The 26,805-nt window shown below is 38.2% G+C and overlaps 1 protein-coding gene across 1 annotated transcript in view; it reads left to right on the top strand.

Annotated features, from left to right (window-relative positions):
• Window positions 1-24,952, top strand: part of LOC134290268 (uncharacterized) — an 84,203-nt gene extending 59,251 nt beyond the window's left edge. The window contains exon 2 of the mRNA XM_062857366.1: window positions 11,754-24,952. Within this exon, the coding sequence (XP_062713350.1) occupies window positions 11,754-13,195 (1,442 nt within the window). The 3' untranslated portion in view covers window positions 13,196-24,952. The remainder of the gene's footprint in view (window positions 1-11,753) is intronic.
• Window positions 24,953-26,805: the final 1,853 nt, after the last annotated feature.

Genomic DNA, 26,805 nt, shown 5'->3' with positions numbered 1-26,805 from the left:
TAACAAAATTGTATTTTGTGCAGATTTTTATTTTGTGAGGTGTATTCATTTAACCATATTTTCTAAAACACTAAACATTTTCCAATTTTTTCCAAGCTGTTCTAAACTTAGCTATATTGTGAAGATTTCATAGAAGAACCGAAATGAAAAGACCAACCCAGCTTCGAGATAGAGCATCCTGAACATTTTCAACTACTTTCCGATACACTCCTTATGTCGCGAACAATTGTGAAAAATATAAATATCACTGTAGCAAACGAAGCTAGGGGATGAGTCTTTATGGAAATGCAATTCGCGCCACTGCAAACACACTGTATCAATTCGCACAAAATTGGTGTTACTGCAAAATTCCGCGGAACTTTTTCGAAAATTTCGTTTCGTTTCGAAAAATACCGAGTGGATTCGGATTTCGTATCGATCTCACGAAACATTTTTGAATTTCGTTTCGTTTCGTACCGCATCGTATCAGAAAATTTAAATTTCGTTTCGTTTCGTTTCGCCTTGAAAAAATCCCACACCGCATCTGTATCCTGTCACAATGTTGGAGAGAAGATAGATCATATTTTTTTTTTTCAATTATAAACGCTTCATTAGTACCTTATGCAATGCATTTATTGTGATATTTTGGCTAAAATGTTAAAAAAAACTTCAGAATTTTAGCGTAAATGGCTTTTGTTCAGGAGGCAGTACATATGTTTTAAACCTTCATCTAAGGTTATATAATTTATGCAACTTTTAGACCTTTGAATTGAAACCTAGAATAATAAAACATGGAGCAAGTTTACTTAACCCTAAAAGGGATACCTGGGGTCCATTGGACCCCAGGCGCCTTTCAGAGCTCGTCTTTGATGGAACACACTCAGCGAGGTGACGAAACTGAGGCCATGAAGGTATCCCTTTTAGGGTTAAAATTACAAAGCTCAACTTACATTTCAAGATTTGGAGCGGATCTGGTGTGATGGTGAAAGCATGTGGCTGTCACGCCGAGGACCTGGGATCGAATCCCACTCCCGACATACTCGCAAAATGTAAAGTGTGGGTCCCAAGATGAACTAACCTAAGGCTAAAAATCTCGTTAATACAGATAAAAAAAATCAAGATTCAGATTGAACAACGTTATAGAATGCGCAAAGTATATAATACTTCGGGATTCGTTAGGGCCCCCCAAGCCGACGGGCCCGGGGCACTTGCACCCATCCCACCCCCCCTTAAATCCGGGCCTGATCTTGATTAGTCCAGTGTACTTTGAGTTACATATTTAGTTATATTAACAGCATCCTGCATGTAGTTTAACATAAAAAGTTATAGAAAAATATTGTAACATCATAACACAACAAGATATAAACTTGATCTAATTTCGTATTCGAGATGTTCCATAGTTGAAATTCCTAGTGTAGTATCTACAGAAAATCCAGGAATTCATGGTCCAATTACTGAAAGAATTCCAGAAGGAACCTCTGTATGAGTTCCTGGAAAATTTGCCAAAGAAATTCTGAAAAAATAGGCCTGCAGAAATTCGTGCATGCCATAGAATTTCCTGATGCCATAGATTCAGGAGAAATTCCAGGAAATTGCTGGAGAAATGGACAAAGCAATTTCTTAATCAATTCCTGAAGGAATTCCTGAAGGAGATTCTGGAAGATATCTTGAAAAATTATAGAAATTGCAGGAATAACTTCTGGAGGTAATCTTAGAAAGAAATTTCTGGAGAAATTTAAGAGCAATTTTCTGGTCAAATTCTTGAGAAGAATCCTGAAGATTTTTTGGAGGAATTCAAGGATTAGTTTATAGAGAAAGAAGTTGATGGAAGAATTTCCGAAAAAATCCTCAAGCTATTCCTGGAGGGAATCCAGGAACAATTCCCGGTGAAATTCCTCGAGAAATTCCTGCAGAAATTCCTGGAGAAAATTCAGGTGAGATATCTAGATGAATTCTTGGAAGAATTTACGGGAGGAATTCTAGGAGGAATTCCCGGAGGAATTCCTTGAGAAATTCCAGAAAAAATCCTGGGGAAATTGCAGAAAAAATTCCAGAAGGAATTCCAAGAGGAATTGTAGGAGAAATTCCAGGAGAAATTCCAAGAGAAATTCCGGGAAGAATTCAAAGAGGAATTCAAGGAGGAATTCAAAGAAGAATTTCAGGAGGAATTCTAAGAAGAACTCCAGGAGGAATTCCAAGAGGAAATCCAGGAGGAATTCCTAGAAGATTTCCAGGAGGAATTTCAAGAGGATTTCCAAGAGGAATTCCAGGAGGATTTCCAAGAGGAATTCCAGGAGGAATTCCAAGAGGAATTCCTAGAGCAATTCCAGGAGAAATTCCAAGAGGAATTCCGGGAAGAATTCAAAGAGGAATTCCACACAGGGAAAAATTTCTACTCAGTGGCTGAGTTGGTCTTACTCATAAATCGAAAAATCCTTTGTTTTCTTACTCAGTTTCCGTTAAAAGTGGGACAACCCATTGGCAATGGGTTGTCCCACTTTTAGCCGAAACTGAGTAAGAAAACAAAGGATTTTTCGATTTCTGAGTAAGGCCAACTCAGTCATTGAGTAGAATTTTTTCTCGGTGCAGGAGTAATTCAAAAAAGAATTTCAGCAGGAGTTCTAAGAAGAACTCCAGGAGGAATTCCTAGAGGAATTCCAGGAGAAAAAATTCCAAGAGGTAAAATTACGAAAAAAATCAAGAAAGAATTTTACAACGAATTCCCATAGATAAATTGCACTAAAAATTACAGGAGAAATTTCAGTAAAACTCCTAGTGGAATTTCAGGAGAAATTCTGGATAAAAGATGACGTTCCAAGAGGAATTTCAGGAGGAATTCCATAAGGAATTCCAAGAGAAATTCCATAAGGAATTCCAGGAGGAACTCCAAGAGGAATTCTAGGAGGAATTCCAGGAGAAATTCCAAGAGGAATTCCGGGAAGAATTCAATTGGAATTCCTAGAGTAATTCCAATAGGAATTCCTAGAGGAATTCCAGGAGGAATTCCTAGAGGAATTCGAGGAGGAATTCCTAGAGGAATTCCAGGAAGATTTCCTAGAGGAATTCCAGGAGAAATTCCTAAAGGAATTCAGGAGGAATTCCTAGAGGAATTCCAGGAGGAATTCCTAGAGGAATTCCAGGAGGAATTCCTAGAGGAATTCCTAGTGGGAATTCCTAGATGAAATCCAGGATGAATTCCGAGAGGAATTCCAGGAGGAATTACAGGAGGAATTCCAGGAGGAATTCCAGGAGGAATTCCAGGAGGTATTCCAGAGGAATTTCAGGAGGAATTCTAGAGAAAATCTAGAGGGATTCCAGGAGGAATTTTAGAAGGAATTCCACAAGAAAATCCAGAAAGAATTCCAGGATAAAATCCAGAAAGAATTCCAGGAGGAATTCCAGAAGGAATTCCAAGAGGAATTGAAGAGGGCATTCCAGGAGGAATTCCAGGAGGAATTCCTGAATAAACTCTAGAAGAATTCCGGAAAGGATTCCAGAAGGATATCCAGAAGGAATTCCAGGAGGAATACAAGATGGAATTCTAGGAGGATTTCGAGAGAGATTTCTAAAACGAATTCAAGGTGGAAATCCAGAAGGAATTGTAGACGAATTCCAGGATATATTCCAGAAGGAATTCAAGTGGAATTACAGAAGGAATTCCAGGAGAATATCCAGGATAATTCCAGTGGAATTCCAGAGGTATTTCAGACGAATTCCAAGATATATTCCAGAGGAACTCCAGGAGAAATTTCAGAGGAATTACTGGAGGAATTTCTGTAGGTATTCCTGGAGGAATATGAGAATGAATTCCATTAGGAATTCCGGAAGGAATTTCAGTTGGAATTTCAGAAACAATTCAGTTGGAGATTCTGAAAGCACGACTTATGGTGTTTGTGAAAAATTGTCTGACAGAGTTGAGGAATGTCTGCCTGAGCCTGAGATTTCGGTAAAATTTTGTATGGAAAATATCTGATGAATTTCTGAATAAATTCGTGGAGGGAGTTTCTGAACAAATCTGTGACTGAATTCGAAGCTAAAATTTTCAAAAGGATTCCAGAAATTCCAAAACAATTCTATCGATAAATTTAGAATATTTGAAGATTGTCAGATTCATGGGAAATTCCCGGAGAAAATCATTAAAGAATTGGTTGAGGAATCCATGAAGGAATTCCTGGATAGATTTCTTCCTTGAAAAATAAACCCGTAAAAGAGATTCTGGAGAAATCCCAGAAATAATTTTGGAAGAATTCGTTGATGCAATGCCCGGAAGATTTTTTTTTTAAATTATGGAGGAAATGCTGAAAGAGCTCCTAAGAAAAATCTTGAGTTAATTTCTAAAGAAAATCCTGGACAAATTTCTACTGGAATTCCAATGAGATCTCTATAGAGAGCTCCTGCGACAACTTCTAGCAGTATTTTTGGGAACATTTCTGATGAAGTTCTTTAGAAAATTTCTTGAGAATTCCTAGTACGACTTGCTTGAAAGGATGAACAAATAGGAGAACCCAAGTAACACAGATTGTTTTATAAGAGTTTAAAATTCAAGTATCGTACTAACTCTGTTGTATTATTCTTGCATTATTCACGTCGTATGAGATACTTATATATTCAAAACAGCGTAAAAAATGGCGGCTTATAGAACATCTTAAAGGTTATAGAAGGTGTATCCCAATACTCTTATAGTACCAATATTGACTGGTTTGCTGAATATGATACACCGCGCGGCCTTTGTAATGTTCCAAACGCGCATTTGCACGAAATTCCACGCGGCAAATCCTCTTGGAAAGGAACAACCGCACTTCAGGAAACGCCGCAATGTTATCTCCCATAAGAATTAGGTAAAAGGGGAGCAAAAAACGCGGCTGTCCCTTTCCTCAGGGATTTGCCGCGTGTACTTTTGGGCAAATGCGCTAATAATTGCTTTCGGTTCAACTTTGATGCATTAATTAGTTGCAAAAAAGTTATTTGTCAACAATTGACACTTGGAAAACACTTGAATAATGCAACTATATTCATTAATTAAAACTAAGCTGCTTTTTAGTAATATAACCTGTAGAATACTGTTATATAGCATGTCACATGTATAGGTTTAAGTTGAGAAATTTTATATTGATATAACTTGCGAGAGCCTAATTTAGAACAAAGCAGTATAAACATAATCTCATAACAACTGTATTTGCAACGTAGTGGCTGACAGAAAAAAATATATTTGTAATTTCAACAAGCTGGAAAATTATTTTCAGATGATGAAGGCAAAGACCATGTTATTTTATAAAACAAATTAATGAAAATTCGCTGATTGGTTAATTATCAGCAAGGGTAGTGCTATTTTATGTGCGATTGGAGATTCATGGTGAAACATATGATTCTACTCATCCATAATTCAACCGCCGCTGTATTGAATTGAAATATGCAGATTGAATCAACCAAATGAAGCGTTTTTTTCAGTAATTTGTCTATTTTTTCCAAATTGAGATGAGAGCAACATGGCAACTTTTATATTTGGCCTACAGTGACGTTCAAAAGTTTTACTTTCAATATTTACTTTATTCAATAACTGAGTCTATGGCAAGCTACTGATTATTACTACTCAAGTAAAATTCAAGTATTTTAAAATGAAAAAGCATTTTTCTTAAAAGTTTTAAACAAGCAAAAGAAGCGTAAATTTTCACCATCTTTTTAAATAGTGTATTAACATATTTGTTCGGTACTGTAATCTGCATGACGTTCCTTGAATAAACAAAACTTTGCTCTGAAAGTGAAGTGTTTTGATTTGAGAACAAGTTAAAATTACGTTAAAGTTACACCATTAGTACACCCCGAAAGCAACTTTGCTATAAATAATGGAAATGCGTTCAAAATACGTCGAAATAACATCATTCGAACATACCTTAACGCTAGTTATAATTTTGTTTCCAAAAACTTATAACTACACCAAAATAACTTATTTAAAGCTACATTTTCAGCGGGGCTACATCTGTCAAACTGACAAAATAACTGGCAATAGTAAATAACTACGCTGCTGATGGAGGTTTGTTTTCCGTGAACGGTGACCGTGGGAGTATTCGGAACAAATCCGAAATTGCAGTGAAAATGACAAGGCTCGGCTTACTTTGAAAAGGTTCCGATAAAATGCATGCCTGCCATAGGTTGAGTTTGCGTAACCGTCGTAAACCAGAAAGTGCTAGCAGAACCGGAATGTCAGGAGTTAAAATAGTACCGACTGTTGGATGCTGACTCTTCCACGTAGGCCGGAAAACCAGCTGTGCGGTTATCCTACAGACCGGTTAGAAAAACAGGCTAGACCTTTTGGCCATCAGGATGTTGACCAGATTTGAGTACGCTAATTCTATTCGGACGGGGCGTTCGTATAGAAGGATGTGGTAGGTACCCGGTAAAAGGTATGTGGGACTGGAATCTTAATGTTGGCTCAACAAGGACGTGCTGTTTGAGTGTTTATTCTCGGATCAACTGGTACTTCAGGTCAGTTCCCTTGAACCACTCATTGTCCTCAATTGACCACAGCATCCCAGATACGGAGAAAATCAGTATTCATTGCATTTTAATTTTTCTTTTACTTTCTGTTATAGTGACGCAATTGCTTTCATAATTGAATTAGCAACTTGATGTTTATGTTCTATAATTGTCATATAAAAATATTTCATACGTGATTCAGAGAAAAATGTTTTTTGTTGTTGTTTGTTATCGATCAACACAATTCCAACTGGAAATTAACACAACATGTTTTCGGTGTCGCTTATAATACACTTAAAATACATCTTTGGAAATATTGTTCCCCTAAAATGTTTTCTGTGTTGCTTGGGAAAGATCCTGAAAGAAGGATGAATATGTATGATGAAAAAGAAAGGCAGATAAATAGCGGAATTGACAACAAAATAATAAAAGGTAATAAAATCACAAACAACATAAACATATAAATAGATAAAAAAGAAGGGGCTGTAGAAAGAGATATGCTGAAAGACTGACTTAAATATTGAGATACATTTAAAGCACGAATCAAACAAAAAGTCATAGAAGTTCCAGTAAACTTATTTTGGATTTAGTCTCCGTAGTTTTTTTTTTAAACGACTGTGAATTTCTCGTAGATTTCTTCATCAACATCTAGTAACTGAAAAAGCGTTAACCCACATCGAGCTGTCCATTGTCCACGACTAGCCAAAAATCCGACCATCATCATGTCGACCACTGTCCAGTCCTCCTTGAGCCCGTTCGACGTCGCATCGCAGCTTGAATCCAAACCAATTTGCACTCTCTTTTGGCCGCCAGTTCAACGTGCTCCTCCAAAAACAGGAAGCCTCAATTAGCAAGCTTTTAGCACAGCATCTTATTCGATTCGGTCACCGAATACCTAGGTATATCGCTGCTGTGACTGCCCCAAGCCAAATTCGACGAACTGGTCCACCGTCCACAGCTTTACGCTCGTAGAGAAAACCCCAAAACAACTCTTCCTTCAGATTTGGTTACATACCAGTCAGTGCAGTGTATAGTATACACTGTATACCGCACTATAGGATATCAGGCGGACAAAAATCAGAAAAGTGACTTCCAATCATGCTTGTTCTGAAATTTTCTATCGATAATAAACATATAAACTAAGAGAAATCTAGAATTTCAAGTTTCTAGCTGATGTAGTTACAAAGATATTGAGTATCAAAGTTGAGTAAAGCTAAAAAATGTAATTTTCGCAAAAAAACAACACATAATTTCAAATCGATATTTTCTAATTATTATCATCATTATCTATTAGTTTCAATACATCATTGGTAAGATAATGAAGCAAGCTTTTCAACAAACACGTGGTTTTGTGAAATAATTGAACCATTGTATGAAAAAAGGTACAAGAAAAAGAAGAAGTTGAAAATGGCATGAGATTCAAATTTTGATAATCGACATCTTTTTTTTCCCAAACATTCCCAGGCTCAAAATCAGTTTATGGTCAAGCTTTAGGTCTACTCTAATGATTTTGTATGCGAAATGCTGCGGTAAATTGCGGTCTTGGGAGATTCAGCGTTTTTTACGCACGAGACCGCCCGGGCGCACCCCTTGAGATTAAACGACGATTCTCAAACATTCTAAGCAAATTCCCTTGGAATTCATTTTTGAAAGTAACTACACAATAGTGTTGATTATTCTAAGCACAAAAAAAAAACAAAATAAAAATTTTAAAAATAAAACAAATTCAAACTTTTTATATATTATCAGTTATTTGACCGTATTGAAAATACGCTATTTTCAAAACTTGGTCATGATGTTTAAAAATGTTCATAAACAATACATTTTAGTCGAACCAACTACATAATACTAATAAATCCTCGAAAATATGACGAAAATATTTTTGTCCGCCTGCTTGTATGGGAATCCCCCATAGTGTACCGGTCTCACTTCAAAATTGAATCACGCCCGAACCGCACCGCAGTTCTTCGAGGCTAGAGAAGTTGGATTGGAAGTTGTTCATTTATTCAAATTTAATTTCTGTGGATGTGGCTTCCGGCCAACCAGTAAGACTTTGAACTCCCCGACAACCTTTCGTTCGATGTCGAAGGAATCCTGCCAAACATAGCTACCTGGCAGGTAGACAGGCATGCAGGCAGGAGGCGGTCTCTCTCTGTGGTCCGGTGTGGCCTTTGATCTTACCGGAAGTCGGAGTCTTCTTGGCTCTGTATTGGAATGTGGAAATATGGGTGGACGGACCAGTAGGGGTGGGAGCTTTGTTTGCTTTCAGTGTTGAGGTGAGAGTTCAGAAGACAAGAAATAACAAACATAGACATGTAGTCAAAGTTCGATGTTGTCTTACCGGAAGGAAGAGGGAAAATAGGGTGAGTTAACGTGTGTTTTATTGCATTGAGATATCTTTTCTAGGGTGGGTTACGGATTGATGTTCCATTCTGACAAAGGAACAATTGCTGTTGTGACATACAGATGTTAATAAATGGATACAAACATAATACATAAATACCTAAACTGAAAAAATATACAGATAGATGAATATATAATAAGGTAATAAGGTAGAAACACGAAAACACAAATAGAAAATAGACGTAAACAAATAACAAGACATATAAGTAGGACGACTAGAAGACATACAGAATAATACTGATAATCTTATGTTTTTGAACGTTATTCACGTCGTCTGCCACTTCAAAATGAACGAAAATTTAGAAAAAGAGAAATTGATGATGCATTCGCTCGCCCACTGTAGACATGACGTGATCATAGCGTCCACGCGACTTCCAGAATGGGTTGGTACTGGTACAGATTCGCTTTTGATTATTTGGGTTGCCCATTCGAAATCGAATCGAAATCGAATCGAAATCGAATCGAAATCGAATCGAAATCGAATCGAAATCGAATCAAAATCGAATCGAAATCGAATCGAAATCGAATCGAAATCGAATCGAAATCGAATCGAAATCGAATCGAAGTCGAATCGAAATCGAATCGAAATCGAATCGAAATCGAATCGAAATCGAATCGAAATCGAATCGAAATCGAATCGAAATCGAATCGAAATCGAAATCGAATCGAAATCGAATCGAAATCGAATCGAAATCGAATCGAAATCGAATCGAAATCGAATCGAAATCGAATCGAAATCGAATCGAAATCGAATCGAAATCGAATCGAAATCGAATCGAAATCGAATCGAAATCGAATCGAAATCGAATCGAAATCGAATCGAAATCGAATCGAAATCGAATCGAAATCGAATCGAAATCGAATCGAAATCGAATCGAAATCGAATCAAAATCGAATCGAAATCGAATCGAAATCGAATCGAAATCGAATCGAAATCGAATCGAAATCGAATCGAAATCGAATCGAAATCGAATCGAAATCGAATCGAAATCGAATCGAAATCGAATCGAAATCGAATCGAAATCGAATCGAAATCGAATCGAAATCGAATCGAAATCGAATCGAAATCGAATCGAAATCGAATCGAAATCGAATCGAAATCGAATCGAAATCGAATCGAAATCGAATCGAAATCGAATCGAAATCGAATCGAAATCGAATCGAAATCGAATCGAAATCGAATCGAAATCGAATCGAAATCGAATCGAAATCGAATCGAAATCGAATCGAAATCGAATCGAAATCGAATCGAAATCGAATCGAAATCGAATCGAAATCGAATCGAAATCGAATCGAAATCGAATCGAAATCGAATCGAAATCGAATCGAAATCGAATCGAAATCGAATCGAAATCGAATCGAAATCGAATCGAAATCGAATCGAAATCGAATCGAAATCGAATCGAAATCGAATCGAAATCGAATCGAAATCGAATCGAAATCGAATCGAAATCGAATCGAATTCGAATCGAAATCGAATCGAAATCGAATCGAAATCGAATCGAAATCGAATCGAAATCGAATCGAAATCGAATCGAAATCGAATCGAAATCGAATCGAAATCGAATCGAAATCGAATTGAATCGAAATCGAAATCGAATCGAAATCGAATCGAAATCGAATCGAAATCGAATCGAAATCGAATCGAAATCGAATCGAAATCGAATCGAAATCGAATCGAAATCGAATCGAAATCGAATCGAAATCGAATCGAAATCGAATCGAAATCGAATCGAAATCGAATCGAAATCGAATCGAAATCGAATCGAAATCGAATCGAAATCGAATCGAAATCGAATCGAAATCGAATCGAAATCGAATCGAAATCGAATCGAAATCGAATCGAAATCGAATCGAAATCGAATCGAAATCGAATCGAAATCGAATCGAAATCGAATCGAAATCGAATCGAAATCGAATCGAAATCGAATCAAAATCGAATCGAAATCGAATCGAAATCGAATCGAAATCGAATCGAAATCGAATCGAAATCGAATCGAAATCGAATCGAAATCGAATCGAAATCGAATCGAATTCGAATCGAAATCGAATCGAAATCGAATCGAAATTGAATCGAAATCGAATCGAAATCGAATCGAAATCGAATCGAAATCGAATCGAAGTCGATCGAAATCGAATCGAAATCGAATCGAAATCGAATCGAAATCGAATCGAAATCGAATCGAAATCAAATCGAAATCGAATCGCAATCGAATCGAAATCAAATCGAAATCGAATCGAAATCGAATCGAAATCGAATCGAAATCGAATCGAAATCGAATCGAAATCGAATCGAAATCGAATCGAAATCGAATCGAAATCGAATCGAAATCGAATCGAAATCGAATCGAAATCGAATCGAAATCGAATCGAAATCGAATCGAAATCGAAATCGAATCGAAATCGAATCGAAATCGAATCGAAATCGAATCGAAATCGAATCGAAATCGAATCGAAATCGAATCGAAATCGAATCGAAATCGAATTGAAATCGAATTGAAATCGAATTGAAATCGAATCGAAATCGAATCGAAATCGAATTGAAATCGAATTGAAATCGAAATCGAATCGAAATCGAATCGAAATCGAATCGAAATCGAATCGAAATCGAATCGAAATCGAATCGAAATCGAATCGAAATCGAATCGAAATCGAATCGAAATCGAATCGAAATCGAATCGAAATCGAATCGAAATCGAATCGAAATCGAATCGAAATCGAATCGAAATCGAATCGAAATCGAATCGGAATCGAATCGAAATCGAATCGAAACCCTGTCTAGTTTGAAAGTTTCTTAATGGAATTTGCTTGATTCTGAGGTGTTCCGGAAGTAATTCCTTCAATAGCTATAATACAGTTGACTTGACTAACGCTTTTTCTCTCTTACCTCTTTACAGTTATCGATGACGAGCAGCTGGTCCGGGACGTTGAATCCCGCATCCCGTCGCTTCCGATTGCCTACTGGAGCAAGCACAAGAATGCCGTCCAGAAGAAGGCTGCCTGTGCCAAGTATCCGTCGATCTTCGAGCTGGAGTTCAACAACATCTACTGGCAAACGCTGCGGAGTTCCAACGGCACGTTCCAGCTGTTCGGGGCGTACTACGACATCCGGAAACGAAGTCGCATTGGACCGGCGGTTCGTATTCTGGGGATGATCGACCGGATCGAACCCAAGGTGAAGACCTTCTGTCAGCTGTGGTTCGACGGACAGAAGGAGCCGTTCATCGTGAAGACGTTCGAGTACAAATACATCTGGTTCAACAAGTGGGGCAACTACAAGCAGGGCATCTACCAGCCGTATTTGATAGCCTGCCAGATTCCTAAGCCGTTCAGGGGATTGGTCCCGGCGTCCGTATCGCTGGTGGAGAAGCAGTGCGACACGGCAACCAACAATTTGAGGGTGCTATACAACCGGCCACTGGACGACAAGAAAAAGGGCTTTGCAGTCTGTGTGAAGGGCCTGGACTTCCTGTACGATGACCTGTCGGTGCGACTGGTGGAGTGGATCGAACTCCTAGGTATCCTAGGTGCGGACAAGATCTTCTTCTACGAGCTGCAGGTCCACCCGAACATATCCAAGGTTCTGCGGTACTACGAAGAGCAGGATCGAGTTCACGTGACTCCGCTGACTCTTCCCGGAGGTCAACCGAACGTCCCAGGATTCCAGCACCTCTTCCTGTCGAAGAAGACCACTCACAAGCGGCAGAACGAGCTGATCCCGTACAACGACTGCCTGTACAAAAACATGTACAAGTACGACTTCATAGCTTTGCTGGACATTGACGAAGTCATCATGCCCAAGTTGGACGAAGACCGCACCTGGAATGACCTCATGGAGCGGGTCGTCGAAAAGGGCATGAAGCTCAAGAACGACACCTACCCGAGTTACAACGTGCGGAACGTGTACTTCTTCGACCAGGACCAGCACGAGCACGACTGGAACAAGGACGTGCCCAAGTACATGCACATGCTGCAGCACGTCCAGCGGGCCAAGAACTACACCAAACCGAACCAGTACGTCAAGTGCTTCCACAACCCGGAGCGGGTCCTAACCCTGCACAATCACTTCCCGATCGCGTGCCTCGGCGGAGCGTGCCATTCGTTCCCCATCAGCACGGACGATGCCCAGCTGCAGCACTACCGGGCCGATTGCGTCCGGACGCTCAAGAAGAGCTGCGAGGAGTTCAAGGAGAACCAGGTCCGGGACACCACGATCTGGAAGTACAAGGACGAACTGGTGCAGCGGACGCGCCGCACCCTGGACACGCTCGGCTTTTTCCGGCCGTCGTCGGCGGTCGGCGGCATGGGGCGTGGCCGCGATTCGCTCTACAAGCGGTGATTGTTGCAGAAGCTTCGGCACATGTTTAATCTCTAGTTACGTTTGTTCATTTATTCGATTGACCAACGACGGCGGCGGCCGGTCGGCGGCGGTGGCGGCGGGTCATCGAACAACACTTCCGAACGGGGGTGTTGCGATCTGCGACGGTAAGGAGCCGAGACGAGCCGAACCGAACGCGACCCGAAGGTCTTCGGCTGGAGCCGATTTGCTTCGGCCGAAGGCGAAACATTCGTCCGGTTGATTGGATCCAAGCCGAATGAATGAACGATCGATTTATTTTTGATTCTTGAAATTTAGGGCAAGTTTAGGAAGAAACGTGTTATAGCAGTCCCGACCCCGCCGGGGCGACTTAGTGAGTATTGTTTTCTTCTTTAACCGGAAAAAAGAAATTGTAGGCATCAGTTAGACGGAAAATTTAGACAGTCAACAGAGAAGTAATTTATGTACGTACGTACGCATGTGGTAGCGATTTCCTCATCCTGATGTGTCCTACTTGAATACGTGTGCTAGGAGACAGGAGGAAATCATCCTAAACGTAGGATTCTAGGTTTAAGCGTTCAAGCTTCGTTAAGGTGTAGGAAGAAAGTCATTGCATTAAATAGACGAGTGTATTTATCAATCAATTATTATGATTAATGGAAACGATGTGTGCCTTTTCGTTAGATTCTACTACTATTAGCACTACCAATCAACGTTTTATTATCGCGTAATAATCTACCTGCATACTCCTGAAGGGGTGCGGTTCTGTTGGAATTTCTATTGGTTTGGTTTACTGTGGGAATACTTAACCCTGATGCGTATGGATTTATGCACCGTTGTACAAAATTCACTCGGTCTGAGAGTTTTGACACTAGACCGGGGCTGTTCCCAATCACAATTGAAAGATTCTAATTGGAAATGACCCTGCTCTAGTGTACATATTCTCAGACCGAGTGAATCGATGGATAAGTACATTATAGAGTATTGGTTCCCTTATTAAGCATGTGGCTCCCATTTTCATCCTACGAAAAACAAAGGATTGAAGCACTGTTTGTTTTGTTTCTTATTTTTGTGTTTTTTGTTAGAAGTGAGCACGCATGAAAACAAAAAGAACGGAATCAATCGGTGCCGTAATCGCTTGTTTTCGAATAGGATGAAATTGGGAGCATGAGATTACTGATGGCACACAAACCCTAAGTCCATCCTTGAACAAGTAATGCACTCGGTCATTTGACATTAGATGCGGATTCATTTCCAATTAGAATCTTCCAATTCTGATTGGACACGGCCACGCTCAAGTCAAAAAATTCTCGGACCGTGTGAATTCGGGTCATTAATGGAACAGTCCATAGACGAGTGCACCGATGAACTGAATTCATCGCGGTCCGAGAGTTTTGACACTAGAGCGGGGCCATTACCAATCGGAATTGTTCAGTTCTGATTGGAAATCGTTCAATTCTGATTAGGAACGGCCCTGCTCTAGTGTCAAAATTCTTGGACCGCGATGAATTCGGTTCATTGGTGGATAAGTCCATAGGAAGCATGAGCTGCATGAATATAGATCAACCACAAAAAGGAGCAAGAAAAAGGATGAACCAACTGTCAAACAAAAGTAAATTTTCCCTGGAAAATCTCCTTTTCTCAATGGTAGCTTCATCCATATTCATCCAGCTCCTTCAGCCTATTGAGAAAAGTAGATTTTCCATGTATAATCTACTTTTGCTTGAGAGATGGATCACCTTCACTCAAGATAGGTGAACCATTTCTTGTGGTTCATGAACCTGTGTATGAGTTCACTAATTTGACGTTTGAGCGGTACCTACCGTGGTTACATAAAATAAATACGTTCCCCTCAAGGCTGAAACGGTAAACGCAAGTGTATTCAGCAATATCACAGCCAAACAGACGTAACTCTTAGGAGAAATTCATCAAAGACCTGTGCCCGTTGTCTTTTTCATGAGCACAATGCCACCGGTAGAACCGCGCGAGACACTGTCGGCCATGATGGATTTCGATTTGACGTTTGTCTTACACGCACACTACTACACAAATCGCCTATAAGTTTCATTTGCATCATTCAGCAACGTGTACACTGGTAAACGTCAAAGCGATCGAACACTAGCGCCTCTGGTGGAAGGATCGCGGAAATCAAATGAAATTTGAATTGATCATTAAATGTATGTACCAAGCCATTTTGAAGGGTGTTACGTCTGTATGGCTGTGGCAATACCATGCTGAGAGTTCAATTGACAGTTGGGCCAAGCACTTTTGTTAGTTGGGACGCTACGCCAATAAGAAGGGTCAGAAGAATTTGCTTCCATGCATACGTAGACGCAGCTCCACTCAAACTTTAAAATAGTAAACACATGCACAGGTTCAGTCAATGGCATGAATTTTCTTGTAGTTTGTAATACTCTTGTGGAGCATCACCATCTTAAAAGTCGTGATATCTACATTTCCCTCCTGCATAGGCTTGACGGAGAGCTACAGCCAACCGTTTCTATGTTGCAAACAAACATATTTGCAACGAACGCTTCGATATGATGGGAAATTCTACAACGCTCTTTCTTTGAAAATCTCCTGAGCAACCCAACACATGTTTCGACGCATCCAATTGGACTCGGATAAGGGTCAATTGGTTCAGTACTATACTTCATTGCACAAAGACAAATGTTGACAGATCTGAGGGCATTTTGACAAATGATGCATGACCGCTAAAAGGCTCATGCATCGAAAATTCGAGCAGTTTGCGCTCCCTGTTTCATCGTGTGTAGATATCAAAAAGAAGAGACAACTGGTATTGTTGGATGTTGTTTACTGCCTTGATCGAGCATTAGCTTGAGTTGCTTTGGAGAGGTGCGATTCTGTTTTGATGGACGGTGTTTGTCATTTGACGTGAGAGTCAAAGTGAGTGTCGTTAGGCATCAACCATCCTGAAATTGCACGTCTCTATTTTTTTTATTTATCTTCAGAGGTGTGTTCGATGTTAACCGTGTATCGTAGATTTCAATATGTTGTTTTGAGAGAACATGGTCATAATACAGGGATTGTGCTCACTTAAAGTGCAAATTTATGCAAGAAAACGAAGAAAATCCCACTCACCAAAATCAGCTGATTTTAAACGTCTTCTGATAAGGCCTATTTCCAGGCAACCATGGAAACGAGTTCATTTTTTTTTCTAAACACTGCACCGTCAAACATCGAATTATTATTGTGCATTAAGTTTAACATTGGACTGTCGCAGAAGTGTACATAAGTGTGAAAACGCAAATATAAATGCGCCATTACATCAAATCAACTCTTCAGCGCACTTATTCAATATAGATCGAAGAAATATTGCACTAAAGACACCAACTCGATTTGTTGCAATCGCGCACTTTTAAGAAGGCTTTGGCGCTTATGAAAACCAAGTCCAATGTACTTGGTAATGCGCAATAAATGCGTACTGGACTGACGAAACTGGACGAATGCCGCCAAGAAAAAGTAGCTTTACTTATTCATGCCAGTTGGTTCTCGCCTGTGGACCTGTGTATGAGTCCACACTCAGAAAATGAGCTCGTTTCCATGACCACCTAGATAACACGGAATCACCCAAAAGTCAAACGAATGAATACGGCTGTCAGTCCATGGTTCGATGTTTTTGAGCATTCGTTTGTTTTTTTTTTTTTTGAGCGGCACCGTGTTATGAAGGAAACCATGGAAACGAGTTCATTTTCCGTAAACACGGCATCGCTTGAACGTCAACTCAATGAATCCGTGTACTAGTTCGTAGCATATGCCAGGGGAAATGGTTCATCTAGGAAGATCCAACCCCCTTTTTGCATTGAAGCATTGAAGCTTACGGGAGAAAAGTAGGATTTGACGTTTGGAGCTCCCCTGTGAGTTATCTCGTTGTTTCTGTGTATCCAGAGAGGTGTGTGCGCCGTGAACGCACATTTCCCAGTCACCCAGAGACCCAAAGGATAAAATTCATCACGCTTCCTTATAAATAGGACAGTTTAAGTGTTTTACTTTGGATGACCCAAACGTCAATTCTACTTTTTCTTTGCCATGAAACTTATGAAAAAGCAAGTAGATTTGACACCTATACATCTGTCTTGTAATGTATAATGGCACATAACCTCCAAAATGGATGAGTGCACCGTGAGTGTCGAGTTTACTCACTTCAAGATTGTCAACACCACAGCGGGGCCCACTCATCAATTTATACTCAACGTTGGATGATTGTGAACTGCGTTTTTTTCTTATCTGTATCAACAATATTTTTAGCCCAGGATAGTTCATCTCGGAGAGCCACGTTTTAGGCGTTTTCAGGGGTTTTCTAGGGTCTCAGGTGCGTTACATGGGGTCCCAGGGGTTTAAGGGAGATTTAGAAGGCGTTTCAGGAAACTTCAGAGGATTTTTGGCGAATCTCAGAGGCGTTACGTAGGCTTTTCGGTGGTTTCTGAGGGTCTCAGGAGCGTTACATGGGGTCCGAGAGGGTTTATGGGGGATTTTGAAGACCTTTCAGAAAGCTTCCGAAGATTTTTAACAAATTTCAGAGGCGTTACGTAGGTGTTTTCATGGGGTTTCGTGGGGTTTTCAGTTAGCCTAGTGGTTAAGGCTATGGACTGCCAATCCGAAGACGGCGGGTTCGATTCCCGTTCCAGTCGGGAAAATTTTCTCGACTCCCTGGGCATAGTGTATCATTGTACTTGCCTCACAATATACAAATTCATGCAAAGACAGGCAAAAAAAGCCCTTCAATTAATAACTGTGGAAGTGATCAAAGAACACTGAGTTGAAGCGAGGCAGGCCTAGTCCCAGTTGGGACGTAGATCCATAAAGAGGAAGAAAAAGAACGTAGGTGTTTTCGGGGTTTTCTGAGGGTCTGAATTGCGTTACATGGGATACGTGAAAATGTTTACGTTTTGAAAAAAAAAATTGAAGATAATGTAGTGATCCGATTAGCACATTTTTTTTCTTTATTTATTCAATTTTTTTTTTCTATATTTATTCAAATGAGGTTGATCTAATAATCTAATCTAATCTAATCTAATACATACGCAGCCAGTACAAGAAAGCATCCTGGAAAATAATCAGGTTAGATTACGCCCGATTATTTTTCTTGTCAATATTGAAGCTTGTGGCATATTGAGAATATGACACAAGCGTCAAAGCGGCCAGGCCTACTGCGCAGTATTTACCGCAAAGATGATTCTTGGAATTGCCTCGACTTCTACATTTTATTACATTTTGTGTCGAAACAATTCTAGAATCTACAGGAGTGGAAGGATGCGTGGACATACCGTACCAAACGCTCCATAATTTACGATATTGAATATGGTTGAAATATAATCATTATAGCAAAGGTTATTAAGATTCAAAATAATATAATATATGTTGGAAAGATCCTATATTTATACAAATGAGGTTGAGTACACAAACTGTAGACACTCGCCATGCATTTCTTTGGAAATTTGTCGAAGAACTCCTCCAGAGGTTCTTTCAGGAATTCCTCCAGGAATGTTCTTTGGGATTACTTCAGGAGTGCCTCAAGAAATTTCTCAAAAGACATTCATTAGGCAAGACACGACACTTGCGGTCCATACAGTCCTCTCAAAAGATTCCACCTGGAACTAGTCCATGGTTTTTAGAATGTTTTGCAGGTATTCTTCCTAGAATTCTTTCAAGTATTTCCAAGAAGTTCCTTCAAAGATTGCATCAGTGTATCATTGTGCTTGCCTCACAAGGTACAAAATTCATGCAATGGCAGGCAAAGAAAGCCCTCCAACTAATAACTGTGGAATTGCTCAAAGAACACTAAGTTGGAGAGAGGCAGGCCAAGTTCCAGTGAGAATGTAGAGCCATACAGAAGAAGAAGAAAAAGAAGAAGAAGTACATTCCATTTGAAGGAATTCTTTCAGAGATTTTTGTAGATGTCCTACTTCCAGTTTGCTTATGGGTTTCTCCAGTACTTCCAGTGATTTCTCGAGAAATTCTTGTTGGAGTTGCTCTAGTCTAGGAGTTTCCTAAGGAATTCCTCCAGGCATTCATCCTAGGATTTCTTGAAAAAATGGCGTTCGGGTTGAAATTTCATTACAGATTTTTGCAGGATAACATCTAGAACTGTTAGCAAAACTTTTCGCGGATATTTCTGCAGGAGTTCGTTCGTAGATTTCTTCAAAGATTCTTGTAAGAATTCCTCTATGGAAGCCTCCAGCTTTTTGTTCAGGAATTCTTTCAGAAAGTATTGTTGGCACTCATCCAGATGATTTTGCAGGTATACTCTTCATATACTCTCCTGGGATACCATCAAAGACTTCACTAGAGATTTTTTAAAGCTTCTCTTCTAAAATTCCTTCACAAATAATTCTTTGGCATTTCTCCAGAAATTCCTTTAGAAAATTCTCAAGAGATTTTCTAAAAGTTCCTCCAGTCACTCCTCCAAGGACTGTTTCGTAATTTCATTTTAGAATTTATCCAGACCCTTCTTCGTGTTTTTTTCTTAAGAAATTATTGTTTTATTTCTTCAGAAGTTCCTTCAGGTATTACTCGATTTATTCAGGGATTTCTCGGGCGTTTATTTGGAAATTCCTCAAGAAAGTTTTCGACCGATTTTTCTGGAAGTTCCTCCAGGAGTTTCTCTACAAGTTTCTTTAGTTATTCCTCCAGGCATTGCTTTGAAATTATGCAGACCTTCAGGGATTTTTTTTACAGATTTTTGAGATTTCAAAGATTATTTCAACAACTCCTGCAGAAAATACTAAAGTTTTAAGGTTGTTTCAAAAAAAGTATCTAGAAATACCTGCAGAGGATTCTCCAGTTCTTCGAGGTATTATTTCAAAGTTTTCTTCAAAAATCCTTTTTTTTTAATTTTTTTCAGTGGTTCTCTAAAAATTTCTAAGATTTTTCAGTATTTTTTTGTGAGATTTCTGGAGAAACTTCGGAAAAACCCCTAGCGAAATAACTGAACAAATTCTGCAGGGATCTCTACAGACATCCCATGAGATATTTCGGATGGAGCCGTAAGAGCAATTAGAAAAATTTCCTTGAAGAAATTTCAGCAGAAATCACTGAAAGAATTTCTCAAACAATTCTTGGAGAAAGCTTGAGAAGCATTTTCCGAAGCAAACCCTGCAGGATTTGTAGAGACATTTTAAAGCGAGTTTCTAAACAACTCCATGGATGAACCTCTGAAGAAATTCCTTGCTAAAAATCCTATAGCATATCTGATAAAGTTTCGGAAATGAAAATATCGCCTCAAAGGAGCTTTAGAAGGAATCCAGTAATTTCCGAGTAAAACCCTGAAGGATATCTGAAGAAATCTTCTTCCCTGTAGAAATTCTAGAGTATACTTTTGAATAAATCTCTGGAGGAATATCCTGAGAAATCCGAGAAAAATTCTTGAAAGAATCCCAGGAGGAATTTCTTGAGAACTTCATGGATAAATACCTGGAGAAATTTCTCGGCAAACCCTTGGTGGACTTCTTAGAAAAAAAAGAAAGAATTAGAAATTCACAGGAAAATTCCTGGGGAAATCCTTTAATTGAATTCTTGAAGGACTTTCTGAAAACAAAATCGGAATACCAAGATAAGCGCTTGCATACTCTAGAGATATTTCCAAAGAAATTTTCGTAGAAATTCCTAGAATAAGTTTTATTGAATAAACATCTAAAGAGTCCATGTGGAATTATCCTTAAAGAAAATGCCAGATACATATCTGGGGCAATATCCGGAGGAAATGCTAAAGGAATCTCTGTGTGGACCAATGCTGAAATCTCTTGAGGAATTCCTGTATGGTTTTCTGCAGAAATTTCTGGAATTTATAATGAAATTGAGAAATTTCTGAATAAATCCTTTGTGGACTTCCTGAAGAAGTATCTGAATAAATTTTTGAAGGAATATTTGTAAAATTTTCGAAGGAAACCACTCAGAGAATTTATTAAAAAATCTGTGGAAAAAAATCTATAGAAATCCCTGTAGAAAATTCTAAGCCTCTGAAGGATTTTCTAAATTATGCCCAGAAGCATTTCTGAAGTAATTCCTGGTGGAGTTTCAGAAGGAAAAAATACTTTTTGGAGAAATTAATGAGAAAATGACTGAAGGAATTCCGTTAGAAATATCTTAAAGAATCTGTGGAAGAATTTCAGAAAAAATCGCCAAAGGATATACTGTAAGAGATCTTGGTAGATTTTAAGGCCGAATTCTTGAAGTAATGTCTGAAGGAATCCTTGGATAACTTCTGGAAGAAACCCATGGAAGATTTACTTGGCTGGAAATCATTAAACAAAGTTATTGGGGAATCTCATAATAATTTTTTGAAGGAATCTTCAGGAAAATTTCTAAAAAAAGTCCATGAAAGAATTTCTGTAGGAACCTCTGTAAAATTTTCTGAAGGAATCAGTGGAAGCTCTTCACCAGGAATCCTTGGATAAATTTCTGGAAGAATCTTTGATTTTCTCACAGAATCGCTGGAAGCATTCCTGAGAGAATCCTTGGATGATTTCCTGGAAGATTTTTCGTACGCATTCCTGAACAAATCTTTGGAGGACATGTTGAAGGAAACTCATTGAAGCTTTTCTAGGACAATGTTTGGAAAAACTTCTGAAGGATCCTCTAACGAAAATTTCGAAGGAAGTTCTAGCGGAAATCTAATGAATTTTGGAAAGAAACCTGTGGAAGACTTTTGGAATAGAATTCCTGGGGATTCAAAGGCGTCCATGGAGCAATTTCGGAAGGAATCCAGCAAAAATTTTATAAAAACAAGTTCTTAAATTAACTTCTGGAGTTATTGGGGAAAACTTTGAAGAAAGTTTTAAAAGAAACTGATAGTTTTCTAAATGCATCAATGGAAGAATTCCTAAAGGCATTCATGATAGATTTTTTAAATCCTTCCTGGAGGGCCCATTGGAGAAATTTCTAAAGAAACACCTTGTGGATTTTTAGATGAATTTCTGAAAATATCTACGAGAAACTAAAGAAAAGTTGCGTTTTTTTTCCTTACAGGATTGGGTATGGAAGCGCAAACAAAAAATTAAGTATCAGGGAGGAAGTTTTTCTTTTGAGGGCGCTCGATTTAAAAAATCAAACAGGTGATATTCCTATAAATGAAATGTGAAAGAAAAACTCCGGATTTCCCATTCCCTAAGAAGAACTTTTTTTACTACTTGGAATATTCGCGAAGGAAATTTGTTGTAATTTTCTTAAATTAGTGAATGCGCATACATATGAAAAACCACATAGGAGCTTTCCTTATATTTAGGGAACCGGAAGGAAAATATTCAATGTTACAGTAATTGTTGCATATATGAGGGCGCAAAAACTTGGAAATGACTATAATTACGTACAATCCAATCCAATCATAAATGACACTTTTATACGTCTATATGAAATTAGAACACACTCAATTTTGCTGAAATAGGCTCATTTTGGGAGTAAATTCTTATGTTTTTACCGTCAGAGCTGGTTACTCAATGAGTAACTTGAAATAATCACGATAACACCACTGATTCAAATGAACGCGATCATGCTTTATTTGTCACGGTCGCCACGTAATTCAGAGAAAGTAATCGTTCAATTGAAACTGTTCTTTTATGTAGTGATAAATATTGTTAATGGATCTTTTGATTGATTCTAAGGTTTTTACTATTAAAATTCTGCGAAATTATGTGATAATGCATATTTGTCACGGTCGCCATGTGACTCAAAGAAAAACAAATCGTTCAAGTGATATTGCTCTTTTATGTAGTGACATTTTTTTGTCAAAACAAACTTATTCCAAAATTATTTTGATTATTTCTAGAAATTCAAAGAGTTCTTAGAAATATGTAACAAACCTGATAAAAATATTTTTAAGGTGATTTTTTTTTGCAGAAATAGCATCTTGGAAATCGACGTATTCAACTTGGATTAAAATATGTCTAAAAGGATATAAACCGGTTGTTGTTCAGCTTTGTGATAACGAGACTTATCACGATCGCCATGTTGCTTATCAAAACATGTCAAGAAAAACGTGTTTTCTGCATTTATGTTGCAAAAGAAATTCTAAACATTTGCTGGAAATGCTTATGTTTTAAATTAGAATATGTCGACAAGGGTTAGTAGAAGTGATCTAAATTAAAAGTTTCCATGCAATTCACTTAGTCTAATGGTTATCGCGTTTTGAATTATATCGAACCAACACTCAAAGAAAACGTCAAGTGAAACAAACAACCAAGCAAAAACGCACTAAAACTACTTCATTCTTACACCAATAAAAATCTACAGAACCGAACCCCGCACTTACCTGATACAAAAACACCTAGTGTTCCTACAACTGTTGGTTTTCAAAATGCTTTCAACGCTCCTATAAGTAATTTCGAATCACTTATTATTAGCCCACACACCACACTACTGCACACTACGAGTTTTACTTTTACATTTTAAGGGTTTCCTATTTTATTTTTCTCACTCAAACTCTGTTAAGTCATAGCTGCTAAGCCGCGAGAGGTGATGTTAATTTCAGTGATTAGGTACCGTTTCTCCTACAGTAGGTTATTAAAGAAGCAGCACAATGTTTTTCCGATGAAAGAAAATCGATCGAGAGCCAAGCTCTCGATTGCGGTTAATGTTAGAGTGTTAAATGTAAAATCCCCACGAGCCTAAACGGATCAAATAATGTTAAAAAAAGGTAAACCAGCCAGCATCACAAATCACAACCCTTGGAGGTGATTCGTAAACCGTATTGCTGTTAAACTCTTTGCGCAGTTGATTCCTCCTGCAAGTTAGGTCGTAGGAGATTTCACTATAAGTTATGCATTATGCACACCGAGAGAATATGAAGAGGGTTCGGGTGACCAGAATCGGGATCGCACGTCAAGCGAAACGATCCGGATGATGCTGATATAATGCTACGCAGTGCCATTTTAGACCTATATCAGCATTATGTGGTCGATTCGCTAGGAAACACTGGTCCCTGGACCCCAAAAGAAAGAAAACTACTTTTAGCTAGGATGTTCTAATGTAACACAATCATATTCTGTATATATCGAAGACTGAAAAAATATGAAACTAGACGAATGAATTGTATTGAATTGTCCAGATGAGAAGAGGGAATGCTCTGTTTTATTGTTCGAATCTGTATAATTTATAGGTGTAAAGTAATTTATTTACCAGATTTGCGTTCGGCGTCTGAACCAATCCAGTGGAACTTAAAGGAACTCTACTCCCTTGAAACCGCGTCGAGCGATCCTGTTATTCGGTTGAATAGGAAACGACACCAAACTCGCGCCATCAATCCTCGATTGGCGACGAACGGTGATCGAATGTCCCCGCACTTATTAAGTTTAGCTTTCACTTCACGGAAAACTCAATACTTAATTTGTTTGCTAATACGATACCGAAACTAAGTGTAATCACATTTAGCAGTTTTACATATCACTCTTAGTACCGATCTTGATTTTGAACTACCTACATATATATTGCAAACACCCGAGCAGCACCATGCTGTTCCATAAAAAAAAACCACTAGCTATCTGAAGACTATAACGTTGCGTTGTTGCAAACAATGTTAACTATGTACAGTAAAGATTTCCTTACACACAATCCCCAAGTCGAAGCGAAATGACCACCCTCCCTTCGAGAATAAACAGTAAAAAAAATAGAAAACTGTCGCATTGTTAAAACATGTACTGGTGAAAAGTGATAAAACAGATTAGAGAAGATGACGACGATGACGACACGGGAAGAAAAAATCTGGTCCAAGCTATGAATGAATGCGAATAAAGTCATTATATTTCGAAAAATGTGAAAAATAAACTCTTCGTGTTGGCTTTTTTCAATAGAGATTTGAAAGAAATACCATCTCATTCAATAAAATATGTGTACATCAGTGCAATCATGGTAGAATCAATGAGGTTTCGGATCATTTGACCGAATCATGTCCCATCAGTTTAATTCGAAAGAACAGCCTATAAAAAGGCGAAATCTCTGACAAAATATTGACACTATTGCGCATTTCCACAGACAACCAGTAATCGTATAAGATGTTGCATAGGATGATAAAGTGGAGGCCATATGCGTGCATGCCTCCATTTAGGCGCATGTAAAATGTACGCATATCGCTTCCACTTTTTTATCTTATGCAACATCTTATACGATCATTGGTTGACTGGGTCCCACCCCACTGAACCCCTTTCACAGTAAGCATGAGTGCGGGATTGTGGATAAAACTGCGATTTCGCTTTGAATCGTGTTGGTGTCTTCTGCGCACTTATTCAGCATCTTAAAATGAATAAGTGCGCAGAAGACACCGATACGATTCGAAACTGCGAAAGGGGTCCAGTGGAGTGGGAAATGCACAATATCAGCGCCATTTTATCCCTGAATGGTTAAACTAGAAAGTATAGCACCTATAATCAAAACAAGGAAATATTTCTGATGATCATATTGGCACCTAGAGTATCAGAAAGTTTCTCTGAATTCTTTTTATAATACTTAAGTACTTATCGAGTAGCGGTAGTCGAGTAGAGTAAGTCTTAAGTAAGTGCATTCGGAATTTAACCCTCAAATACCCAAATTTTTGGTTTGGATCTGAATATAATTTTACGTCATCTAAAATCGCTTTAAACATGTTTTGGAAGATGATTCTTTTTAATTCACGATTTCGTGAGTTTCAGTTTTTGATTTTTCTAATTTTTATTTTTGAACATCCCCATACTTTTAAATTTTTCCTGGAAGCCAATTTGGGGAACGGATTTTTTGAGATAAAAACATTTTGAGATTTTATGATTATTGTTGAAATATGTATTATAATTTTAAATTTTTTTTCACAGAAAATTTTATGGAAAATAATTTTAGAGTGTATTCGATTCCCTTAAACTATTAAACAAGGATAGAATGATTTGGGAAAAATTTAAAAAATGTTAATTGTAGCGATTCAATACAAAATAAACAATTAAAAAAAGGTGACTAAGAGGTGACTAAAACATCAATTTTTCAATGATTTAAAAAAAATGTAAATACTTTTTCAAATACACCAAAAATCATTTTGAGATATACAGAACAGTCCTAAATATCAGCCAAAAATATGAGAAAATTGATTTTCCACGAAACAAAAATTACAAAAGAGCTCAAACTATACCCCGTCTAAAGGCGGTATTGGGTATTAAAGGGTTAACTGATGAGAGATTCATAAAAAAGATTGAAAATCGGTTGAAAATTGAAAAAGTTATGACATTTGAACTGAAAACACCTTTTTATTACTAGAAAATTCAACTTTGAGGCGACTGCGCCACCTCTAAATCTCAATATTGTTGGCTCAAACTCAGAGGTTTCTCTTTTTACGTCATTTGAATCCAAAAGAGCTCACGAATTTCAACAACTTTTGAAAAATAAGCCGCAGCCTAATCTCCAGGAATTTTCCTTGGGATTTCTTCCCATGATATTTCTTAAAATATTTTTTTGGAACTAGTTCACGGTTTTTCCAGCAATTTTAGCAAGAATTCTTTCAAGGATGTTAAAGATATTCCTTCAAAAATAACTTCAGAAATTCGTACATGTTTTCCTTCCGAAGGAATTCTTTTAAAGCTTCTATTAAAATCTACGACGATTTTTCATTAGGATTACTCCAAGAAATTCTTCGGATATTTCTCGAGAATTTCTTGTAGGAG

Source organism: Aedes albopictus, chromosome 3, assembly GCF_035046485.1.
Source record: "Aedes albopictus strain Foshan chromosome 3, AalbF5, whole genome shotgun sequence".
Lineage (NCBI taxonomy): Eukaryota > Metazoa > Arthropoda > Insecta > Diptera > Culicidae > Aedes > Aedes albopictus.
Note: the sequence above shows the minus strand (reverse complement) of the source record. Positions and strands in the feature narration are given on the sequence as shown.